The following is a 12190-nucleotide window of genomic DNA, read 5'->3' on the forward strand; positions in this document are numbered from 1 at the left end:
GGCCTCTCTTTCAGTCTTTATGCTAATTAATCTGCTTAGCCAATATCCCAGGCCATTCTGGGTGGGGTATCTCATCATAATGTTTGCCTTCTGTTTTTTTTTTTAATTCTTCCAAACTGGGGTAAATGGAGTGAACTTCTTTGGGGCCTTCTGATGTTGGGGTCCCACTGGTCCACCCAACCTTCTGTAGTGCTGCATTGACACCACCCACGTCCACCACATTCATCTCATTTCTCATTCTTGAAAACTTGCCCCCTCCTAGGTCAAGTTCCTTGACTCTTCTTTCTGTCTCTCCTCATTTTCTCTTTAGTGACCTTGGTATCAGTAAGATAGATCCCTATGGGGAAGAGACAGCAAATCAGATAAAGCTTCTCAAACTGTTGGATTTTTCAAGAACAATGTCACATGGGGGGCCCATGTAAAAGACACCCCCTTAACCACTGCATTTACCGTGACCTGGTAAAAGGCATATTCAGTGGGTGAATGTCTCAGTCTTCATAAACCCAATCTCACTAGCATTTGAAGCATATCAACTGTCTCATCTGAGATTCCACCAGGCATTTCCTGGGGCAGTTGGGCAGTCACCCTTTTCAGGATAAATGCATTTTATGGTGGCTTTTATCCCATCCACCAGGCTGGCCATTCCCTCAAGAATAACCCTCTGTGTGTCTGGATCACATATAGCCATCTGTGAGTGTTCAATTGTGAGCTGCAGGTCCTGTAAGACCGCACCACGCCCTTCCCCTCTGCAGCCCTCAAAACCAAAGACACAGCCCCCAAATTAGTCACTCTCACAATCCATTTGAGTCAAGGTTCTTCAGGAAGCTGATGATACCAATCCACAAAGTGAGACAACTTCACACTATACCCCCTGCCTCGGTAGTTTCTTGTTTTTTTCCCCTCCACCACACTGAGTTCCTTTTTTGGAGACTGGAGGCCACAGAGGTACTTTCTTGGCATGATTCTTCCCTTTGCAGGCAGCTTTGAGGTTAGCAGTCAAAGCTAAGACTGACCCAAAGCTGAGCTTGGTCCAGCATCAAGGTCCAGCTCAGCACTTTCTCTCACTTTAGCTACTATAGATAATAATAACATAGGGATTGTATGTTTAGCATACTTATTGTTCTGCATATCCTTGCATGTCCAATGAACCACTGTGTCTACTCTCATCTCTAATTCCACTGGTGTTACCTTTGGTAGCTGATGTTTATACCGTGGGTGATGGGGGTAGCTATCAGGGACCAAAGTTTCCCCATCCCCCACCCTTGCATTCTTTCTTTTCCCAACCCACATATTTCCATGAGCCAGAGCCGTTCTAGCAAATTCCACTTCACTGACACCAAATGTCTTGGAAAAATACCCTGTTTTCTTTTGCCCGCACACTTCACGTCTGGCCACCAAATGTGTGGGTTTTGAGGCATAGTGAGCAACTCTCCACCACCACCTGGATGTTGGAGAATTCAATTCAATTCAGTGTAGTTCTAGCACTAGCTCTCTGGTTATTGTCAGATCCCACAGGTTAAGCCTCAGTCCCACAAAACTACACCTACTACAGATGCTAATGACAAGTCCTCAGCTGGTCACCTGTGCTGTTGACAAACTGGCTATAAACTGGGCTTCCTGTGACTCCCCACCTTGGGTTCAACAATTTGCCAGCACAGCTCACAGAGCTCAGGGAAACTTACTTATGTTTACAGGTTTATTATATAAAAAGAATGTGATAAAGGATTCGAATAAATAGCCAAATGAAGGGATTCATAGGGTCTGGAAGGGTCCTGAGCGCAGGAGCTGGGGTGTACCACCCTCCTGGCATGTGGGCGTGCTCACCAACCCAGAAGTTCTCTGGACCCAGTACTTTTGGGATTTTTATGGAGGCCTCATCAGGTAGGCATGATCAATTATGAACTCAATGTACAACCCCACTCCCCTCTCCAGAGAATGGGAGATGAGGCTGAAAGTACCAAGTTTTTCATCATAGCGTAGTCTTTCTGGTGACTAGCCCCATCCAGGAGCCCACCAAGAATTGCCACATTAGAATAAAAGATGCACTTATCACCCAGGAAATTCCGAGGAACTTAGGAGCTCTGTGTCACACACTCCTATTGCTCAGGAAATTATGAGGGTTTAGAAGCTCAAAGACCAAATATTAGCAGAAACCAGGGGCAGAGATCAAGGTATATATTTCTTATTTTTTTCCACAAGTGAATACAGAGTATCACAGCCAAGATCAGCTTACGTGGAGCAGAAGCCACTGGAACCATAAGGTGGTAGGAGCAAACACTTAAATGGCGATTTTGATGAATTGCTGGTGGCCGAGTGTGGACTAGGTGAAAGAGGCGTCCTGGCGTCAATAGTACGGGGCGGCGGGGGAGCGGGGGGCAGAAGCAAGTGGGTGTAACCGGAGGGGGACAAAGACTATAGGCCTGGAAAGATGCATCTACTGCTTGAGATCTGAAACTACAGCAGCGGGAGGAGGAGAGAGACCCTCTGATCTTTCTCTTCCTGTCTCTTGCTGCTACTTTCTGTTGGGTTGGTCAAACCCAACTGGAAGCCATCCATCAAAGAAGGGAATTGTGATGTAAAGAAGGGGAGGTCAGCTTCCCCTGGAAGGGGATGTTAGGCAAACAGAGAACAAACCCAGTACAAGATCTGTCCACCATAAAATTAGAGGTGGTACAAACTCTCTATCCTTTTTTTAAAAAAATCCCTTCCTTTGTTTTATTCTAATGACCTTCTCTTTTGGAACACATTCACCTGCTCTTGAGCACAATCCCAATAAAAACAAAAGTTAATATCTTCAAAAACAACTGTATTATGATGGTTTTAGCAAACTACATCCAGATTAATCTTTTAAAATATTCATAGTACTACATCTGATATTGGTTATTCAGTACTTTGTAAACATATTTCTGTAACAGTTAAGAAAATATATTATTTATAAAGAGTGTAAGTAAAGATTTCATCATACTGTTATGTAAAATGATTGTATATGTTGTGGTGTTATACAGTTGAGCAAGACAGGATTATTTATTGCTTGAGTTTTAGAAATAATTTAAAATCAGATCTCATTGTGATATGGATTTACTTTTGTAGGGTACTAAGGGCTCCTGAGTAAACAGTAAACTATAAATGATTTATCATAGATTTGGAAACATAATGTTCCAGATATAATTATGATATACGTAAAATATACAGATAAAATTTTTAACCATGTAAAAAGTTTATAAAATGGATAAGAAAAAGATTAAAGTACAATGATAGATGAACAAAGAATACAAATAATTAACACAAAATAAAATTCAAACATATAAAGCTGCAACCTCACCATAAGTTTAAAAGTAAATTAAACCAATTTCAATGTTATATCAGCAAATACACATCTGTATTTAATCAGAAAATTATATGTACTATATGATTCCAACCATGTAAAAAATGCACTAAAGGAAAAAGGAAATAGTTGATTTGGGGGTATGGAGGAATGGTAGTGACTCTTTTATTCAGTACATTCAATTTCTATATTTTTCTCTATTATACACATTTTCTTCTATGAGCATAACAATTTTTTAAAAAGTTATGTAACATATCACCCTCAGAAAGCAGCAAGAATACTGCTTTGTCTTCAAAAAATTTTCTGATGATATTCAAAATGAAATAGCTATTGTTTAAGGAAAAAAATAAAATAATATGTAAAGCTGGCACAGACTTTGAGTAATACAAAAGATATGCACACATGTGTGCATATATCTTCTTAAAATAGCAGTAAATGCACAGAAAACTATTGATCAGGTGATACAGGAAATCAGTGTCCCCCACAATCATAAGAACATATTCAAATTTTTGAAAATCTGAACAAATATTGCTGTGATTCTCATTGTTTTCAAAAGGTATATTTGAACTACTTTTCCAAAGCACATGCTTGTTCATTTGTGAATACAAGGAACTCCTAATCCTGTGACTTTTAAAACAATTTCTGAAGAGGTTTCAGAGGAAGACCCTGGGTTGTACCTGTGTATTAAAGCAAACTCATTCACCCAGTGTATCACAAACTGGTCTGCAACAATCATGCAGTTTCTAGCTGTTGAATACATCCCTCACCTTTGTCAGCAAGGGAATTTTAGAAAGTCGTCATACTTCTAAAAAAGTCATATTTCAAAAAATTCCATATGTGTGGCTTTATTTTCACAACACCCTATACATGGCTCTTCAGTTATCTTTACTAATACTTTGTATTGCCTTTATCATAGATCTTCTACCACTCCAAAAGTTAAAGGGAAGAATAATTTTTAAAATTTATTCATTTATTGACTAAATATACAAAATATACCTAATATTGATGTTAGTAATTTTTAAATTATACACGCTAATTATTACATATGACATAAGCTTATAAGACGTCAAAAAAGAGCGATTAGGCTTGAGGCTTCAAGGGTCTTCTGAATGAGGAAGGAGTTTCCATCTCATGGTTGTATCAACCTCTTTATCAAAATTTCCCAGGTCCTGCTCCTTAGAAAGCTCTAAGGACACCTAAACAGGTGCCAGAGAAGAAGCACAAAGAATTAGCAAGCTGTTGATTGTCTTCTAAATAAACAGAAAGCATGCATGCTACTTTCATGTGAAATTTACAGGGATGATACCAAACCATACAGGCTGACTCACCTTTTCCAAGGTGCACTGAGAGAGGCTATATTCTTCCAGGTTAAAGTTATGTTTCACTGAAAAAAAAAAGACTAGTAGTAGATGCTTACAATTTATTTACTACCAACCATCTTTTCAAAGTCATCTGAAACAAAACTGCCAATAATTGATATAAATGGAATATAGAGCTGAATGAACAAATGCTTGGTGAAAGAATGTAGTAGTGAAAAGTCATAGCATCAGTATAAATACATATTTTTTGTTGATGTTATAATTATTTATTGTTTTTTTTATTGGGGTATAGTTGCTTTACAATGTTGTATTAGTTTCTGCTGTACAACGAAGTGAATCAGCTGTACATATACATATATCCCCTCCCTCTTGGGCCTCCCTCCCCCCGCCACCATCCTTCCCACCTAGGTCACCACAGAGCACTGAGCTGACCTCCCTGTGCTCTACAGCAGGTTCCCACTAGCTAACTATTTTACACATGGCTGTGTATATATGTCATTCCCAATCACCCAATTCATCCCCCCTCCCCCCGGCCCCGTGTCCACACATCTGCATCTCTATTCCTGTCCTGCAAATAGGTTTATCTGTACCATTTTTCTAGATTCCACATATATGCATTAATATACGATATTTATTTTTCTTTTTCTGACTTACTTCACTCTGTATGACAGTCTCTAAGTCCATCCATGTCTCTACAAATGACCCTATTTCGTTCCTTTTTATGGCTGAGTAATGTTCCATTGTATATATGTACCACATCTTCTTTATCCATTCATCTGTTTATGGAAATTAAGGTTGCTTCTGTGTCCTGGCTATTGCAAATAGTGCTGCAATGAACATTGGGCTGCATGTGTCTTTTTGAATTATGATTTTCTCAGGGCATATGTCCAGTAGTGGGATTGCTGGGTCATATGGTAGTTCTATTTTTAGTTTTTTAAGGAACCTCCATACTGTTCTCCATAGCGGCTGTACCAATTTTCACTCCCACCAACAGTGCAAGAAGGTTCCCTTTTCTCCACACCCTCTCCAGAATTTATTGTTTGTAGATTTTTTGATGATGGCAATTCTGACTGGTGTGAGGTGATACTTCCTTGTAGTTTCTTTTTTAAACTTAAAAAATCATTTATTTTTATTATTATTATTATTATTATTATTATTTTGGCTGCATTGGGTCTTCATTGCTGTGTGTGGGCTTTCTCTAGTTGTGGCGAGCAGGGGCTACTCTTCGTTGCGGTGCACGGGCTTCTCATTGTGGTGGCTTCTCTTGTTCTGGAGCACAGGCTCTAGGCACGCAGGCTTCAGTAGTTGTGGCATGCGGGCTCAGTAGCTGTGGCTCACGGGCTCTAGAGTGCAGGCTCAGCAGTTGTGGTGCACGGGCTTAGCTGCTCTGTGGCATGTGGGATCTTCCCAGACCAGGGCTCAAACCTGTGTCCCCTGCATTGGCAGGCGGATTCTTAACCACTGCACCACCAGGGAAGCCCGTCATTGTAATTTTGATCAGCACTTCTCTAATAATTAGTGATATTGAGCATCTTTTCATGTGCCTCTTGGCCATCTGTATGTCTTATTTGGAGAAATGTCTATTTAGGTCTTCCATCCTTTTTTTTTTGATTGCGTTGTTTGTTTTTTGGATATTGAGCTGCATGAGCTGTTTGTATATTTTGGAGATTAATCCCTTGTCAGTTGCTTCGTTTGCAAATATTTTCTCCCATTCTGAGGGCTGTCTTTTCATTTCATTTATAGTTTTCTTTGCTGTGCAAAAGCTTTCAAGTTTCATCAGGTCCCATTGGTTTATTTTTGTTTTTATTTTCATTACTCGAGGAGGTGGGTCAAAAAAGATCTTGCTGTGATTTATGTCAAAGAGCGTTCTTCCTATATTTTCCTCTAAGAGTTTAATAGTGTCTGGCCTTCATTTAGGTCTTTAATTCATTTTGAGTTTATTTTTGTATGGTGTTAGGGAGTGTTCTAATTTCATTCTTTTACGTGTAGCTGTCCAGTTTTCCCAGCACCACTTATTGAAGAGACTGCCTTTTCTCCATTGTATACCCTTGCCTCCTTTGTCATAGATTAGGTGACCATAGGTGCGTGGGTTTATATCTGGGTTTTCTATCCTGTTCCATTGATCTATATTTCTGTTTTTGTGCCAGTACCATACTGTCTTGATTACCGTACTATACTTTGTAGTATAGTCTGAAGTCAGGCAACCTGATTCCTCTAGCTCCATTTTTCTTTCTCAAGATTGCTTTGGCTATTTGGGGTCTTTTTGATATGACTGAAAAGGGGTTAAAATCTAAAATGTATAAACAGCTCATATAAAACCAAAAAAACCCAAACAAACAGCTTGATTAAAAAATAGGCAGAAGACCTGAATAGACATTTTTCCAAAGTAGACAGACAGATGGTCACAGGCATATGAAAAGATACTCAACATCACTAATCATCAGAGAAATGCAAATCAGAACCACAATGAGATATCACCTCACACTTGTCAGAATGGGTATCATCAAAAAGACCACAAATAACAAATGCTGGAGAGGGTGTGGAGAAAAAGGAACCCTCTTGCACTGTTGGTGGGAATGTAAATTGGTGCAGCCACTATGGAGAACAGTATGGAGGTTCCTCAAAGAACTAAAACTAGAGCTACCATATGATCCAGCAATCCCACTCCTGGGCATATATCCGAAGAAAACAAAAATAGCGATTTGAAAAGATCCATGCACCCCAGTGTTCATAACAGCATTATTTACAGTAGCCAAGATATGGAAACAACCTAAGTGTCCATCTGCAGATGAATGGATAAAGAAGATGTGGTACATATCTATACAGAATGGAATACTACTCGGCCACAGGAAAAAAAAAAGAAAAGAAATTTTGCCATTTGCAACATGGATGGACCTGGAGGGCATTATTCTTAGTAAAGTAAGTCAAAGACAAATACTGTATGTTATCACTTATGTATGGAATCTAAAAATACAACAAATGAATATAACGAAACATTTCACAAATAGACTCACAGATCTAGAGAACAATCTAGTGGTTACCAGTCGGGAGACGGAAGAGGGGTGGAGGCATGATAAAGGTAGGGGATCAGAGGTACAAACTACTATGTATAAAATAAATAAGCTGCAAGGATATATCGTACAGAACAGGGAATATAGCCTACATTTTATAATAACTTTAAATGGAGTATAATCTATAAAAATTTTGAATCATTATGTTGTACACCTAAAACTAATATAATGTAAATAAACTGTACCTTAATTAAAAAATGAAAAAAATAAAGTTAAATCCAAAAATATTATCTAATTTTGGATTAATTCTTCAAAAGTTTTCTTTAAAAATGGTCATTCTTACCTGCTTCTAATTTGTGAAAGGCCTGAGATAGAGGGTGAACATCCTCCATGGGCAGTTTATAGGCCAAGAAGGAGGAATACCTAGAAATAGAAAAATGTCATACTTGACCTTGAGTTTCAAGGGAACAAAATGACCATCAAAATAAATGTTGACATTAACAGCAATTTCCTTTTTAAAATAAAATTAATGCAAATTAATGTATGGCTTCAATCTGAAACAGATAAAATAATTTATCAATGGACATTTCTTACAGTGGCTTTGGTGGCTGGTGTTTGGAAATGATCCAGTATAATTACTCTTATGCTCAGTCTGTGCAAACCATTTTCTTGTGGAACACAGATATGCTGAACGAATCCCTTTGGTTAGTTCCAATTAGGTTGGAATGAACCCCAACTTAACATTTCATCCTTGTCACCAGAAAGTGAAGGAAAGATACAAAGTTGAGACTGAGAGTCATAATAGTGTTGGGATTCCAATCCCTTTAAACAAAACGTTCCTGACATCTGCTGACTTAAAAATGCACAACGTGAAAGTTGTGAGTTCAGTTTTATTTGGGGCAGCGTGAGGACTCTAGCCCGGGAGACAGCATTTCAGAGAGCTCTGAGAAACTGCCCCAGAGAGGCGGGGGGGAAGGTCAGTACGTATGTGATTTTGGTGAGGGGGAGTCCATGCAATCGAGCACATATTTTTTGCAGGTTTCTGCTAGTCGCGAGGAGCAGACGTCACCATGAAGGATTTTAGTGCTTTTCTAGATAGGAGATGTAAGAATTGGGCTCATAAAATCTTCTGAAAATATCTATCTCAAGACCTGTTCTGCCAGTTTTTCCCAGAGCACAGAGTGCCTCATTCCTGATCTCCACCCTGAATTCCTTTCCGGGGTCGTTGAAAGTCAGCAGCTGCAGCAGTTCACGATTTAACCCTTGTAGAGGCAGATGGCAAGCGCCAATCTGTAGTTGACGCCTCAAAGGAGAGGACGAGCCGGAACTGACTTTTGCCGTGTCTCCTTGTGCTACTCCTGGCCATACGACCTCCGGCCCCATGCTCCCAGGCAGCCCTAAAGCTGCCAGACCTCCCGGTCGGGCCCTCTTCAGCCCAGCCTTCCCCCGCCCCCATGACCTTTCCATCTATTCATCAAAACCGCTTCTTGGATTTGTGACCCTGAGGGTCTGGGAATAGGACTGAATTACGTGCCCTGGCGTATCCCTTAGATAATTCCATTACGTTTGAACTGTGCCAAAAGGAAAACAGCCACTGTTACGTCCTGCTTTTTTGCTGTGCTTGTCCCTCCAAGGAGATTCAAACTCAGTTCCTGCTCCACGGCCCTGCCCACCCCTTGGAAGAAAAACACCCATATCCCTACGTGCTCACACACATATGCCTTTCTACTCTACATTTTTTTTAAGATGTTGGGGGTAGGAGTTTATTAATTAATTAATTTATTTTTGCTGTGTTGCGTCTTCGTTTCTGTGCGAGGGCTTTCTCTAGTTGTGGCAAACGGGGGTCATTCTTCATCGTGGTGCGCGGGCCTCTCACTGTCGCGGCCTCTCTTGTTGCGGAGCACAGGCTCCAGACGCGCAGGCTCAGTAGTTGTGGCTCACGGGCCCAGCTGCTCCGCGGCATGTGGGATCCTCCCAGACCAGGGCTCAAACCCGTGTCCCCTGCATTAGCCGGCAGATTCTCAACCACTGCGCCACCAGGGAAGCCCTCTAGTCTACATTTTGAGGCATGAAAACTCCATGAAAGGGAAACTCTTTGATGGTCTCGATTGCTGTTTGTTTCCAATGAGGATGGTTCATCCTAAATAGTTGTGTCTTTAAAATTGTAACTATTTACATCTTTTAGAGAAGCCTAAGGAAGGTGTCATGGGCCCCGCTGCAGTCTTGTGTAGCTTCAAGTCATCAGAAATCCTTTCCCCCATTTTTCCCAAGTCCCCCTGCAGAGCTGGAGACCAGCCTTGGATGGCCGAGGAGGCCCAGGCCGGGTGTCTCCAAGTCTCCCTTGGGGGCACAGCTTTCTGGGTAGCTCCCAAAAACCATAATCTGGAAGACTTAAATCCATTTTTGAGGACCCTCACTTGACTGTGAAGTCAAGTAGCCCTGAACTTCTCACAGAGCAGGAAAACAAAACCACTGATGGGAAAAGCCAACACGTTCATCCACAATCAAAAGCTCCTTTTACCTCTCCTGCTGTGCAGCGTGTGGGAAAAGCTTCAGAACCTCGGTGTGGACCAACGGCACTTGAGAAGTTTCCTTCACTGTTAGTTCGAGAATGTACTCCTTGCCAAGGTTGTTTTTCAGGTGTTGGATGGAACCGATGCATCTGTGAGCAAAAAGGAAACAGGCTGGAAAAAATCTTGCCCCTGAAATTTTTTCATGTTATTCTTAAATTTCGAATGTAGGGAGAGGGGGTCCCTGAGGCAGAGGAAAGGAAGAGCTCCAGCTGATGACAGTGATTTTTGCTGTTTTCATAGCAAATCTCGTTTAGAAAGTCAAGTGCAGGCTCTGGAAAGACACCCACCTCAGGCTTCCGGACACCATTATGGCCACACGGTCACACAGGGCCTCGGCCTCGGCCAGGTAATGGGTGGTCAGGAGGGCGCCCCTCTCCGTGTTTTTAATGGCTGTCTGGATCGTCTGCCTGAATGAGCCCCAATATTAACACCATTTTTTTTAAGTATAGGAAAAAAGAGATAGAAGGGAAATTTTATAGATAAAATACAATTTATGGATCATATTTAAATCCTAATTAAAAAAGAAACAGGGAAATGTGAATACTGAGAAGGTTTTGATAAAAGTTTTAAAATAGTTTTAGGTGTGCTAATGGTATTCTGGTTAAGTTAAAAAAAAACTCCATTTCTTTTGGAGAAACTAACTGAACTGTTTATACATGAAGGAGACACTGCCTAGTATTTGCTTCAAAATAACTGGACAGTAGGGAAAAGCAGTGGCAGAGGGTAAAGATGAAGGAAGATGGGCCTTATGCAAATAACTCTTGGTTTAACAGATTCATAGATAATTCTCTATCCATTTGTATAACATTTCCATAACGAAGTTCTTTTAAAAAGTTGAGAGGGACTTCCCTGGTGGTCCAGTGGTTAGGGCTCCATGCCTCCACTGCAGGGGGCACGGGTTCAATCCCTGATCGAGGAACTAAGATCCCGCAAGCCATGCAGCACGGCCAAAAAGATTAAATAAATAAATAAATGAAATTTGATTTAAAACAAAAGTTGGGAAAATATTGGACAGTCACAAATACGAAAGTGGACTGGAGAATTTTATAATTCCAAATAGAAAGTCCTACATAGGAAAGTAAAAAGAATTTAAAAACTAGGAAAACCTGGATCAACAAATTTGACAGATTTGGTGAAAGCCGGAAAAAAAGGAAATGAGGAAAATGTATCAGCAAGTTAATAGTTTCTAAGGCAACTGTTATAGACATCTCAATAATTGGCAAAATTAAAATACATTCCAAATTGCAAGACCTAAAACTTCAACAAAATACCGAGAGGTTTTTTTTTTCCATGTGAATACTACATGGGTATAATGCACTATTAGAGAATCCACCTGTTAAATATTTGTTTTCCTAATAATATGGATTGTTTCCACTCAATTAGGAACCAGTGGATTTGCTTTTCCAAGATCAGTTTAAAATGCTACTTGTACATAAGGTTTGTCCTCCTGGCTCTGAGGCTGGTAACTTCTCACCACATGTGCTGCTGCTCTGTTGGATCCAAGCCTGTAGACGGCTCATCCAGAAGCAGGACAGGTGGATCTCCCAGGATGCTCAGCACAAAACACAACTGAAATGCAGAGAAACACCGCTATTTGCTGCCACCAGCCCGTCAGCTCTCAGAATAACACCCTGCACCACACAGACCTTTCTAGCGGCTCCTGCTGTTAATTTCTGCACTGGAACACTCAGCTGTTCGCGCAGTTTGAAGGCGTCCACCAATCTGATGGAAAACAGGATGAGACTATGAGATCAAGAGTATTTGGGGAAAGGCAAGTCACATGCAAGGGTTACAGCACTGGAGTTCCCTCCTTGGTGCTATTATTCTCAAAAGTGATGATCAAAGAAAAAAGTTTATTTTGAACGTGAAAGATTTTCATCTCATAAAAAAATTTTGAAACTAACTAGAATTCTAACTGAAATAGATGATTATTCATGATTATTCACTCATTTAACATTTTCA

The 12190-nt window shown here is 40.5% G+C and overlaps 1 protein-coding gene across 8 annotated transcripts in view; it reads right to left on the reverse strand.

Moving 5' to 3' along the window:
- Positions 1-3364: 3364 nt before the first annotated feature.
- LOC308607970 (ATP-binding cassette sub-family A member 6-like) overlaps positions 3365-12190 on the reverse strand; it is a 60631-nt gene continuing 51805 nt past the window's right edge. For 6 of the 8 annotated variants that reach the window (XM_081220474.1, XM_081220473.1, XM_081220475.1 and 3 more), the window contains 7 exons: positions 11875-11950; positions 11703-11797; positions 10516-10635; positions 10177-10317; positions 7999-8078; positions 4654-4709; positions 3365-4521 (listed from right to left, as the gene is read on the reverse strand). In XM_081220474.1, the coding sequence (XP_081076600.1) occupies positions 4420-4521; positions 4654-4709; positions 7999-8078; positions 10177-10317; positions 10516-10635; positions 11703-11797; positions 11875-11950 (670 nt within the window). In that variant the 3' untranslated portion in view covers positions 3365-4419. Of the gene's footprint in view, positions 4522-4653; positions 4710-7998; positions 8079-10176; positions 10318-10515; positions 10636-10737; positions 11951-12190 lie in introns of those variants that run through there. The other 2 variants (XR_014014068.1, XM_081220476.1) reach the window with 2 other exon arrangements.

The sequence above is a fragment of the Mesoplodon bidens genome (assembly GCF_964165515.1).
Source record: "Mesoplodon bidens genome assembly, chromosome: 19".
Lineage (NCBI taxonomy): Eukaryota > Metazoa > Chordata > Mammalia > Artiodactyla > Ziphiidae > Mesoplodon > Mesoplodon bidens.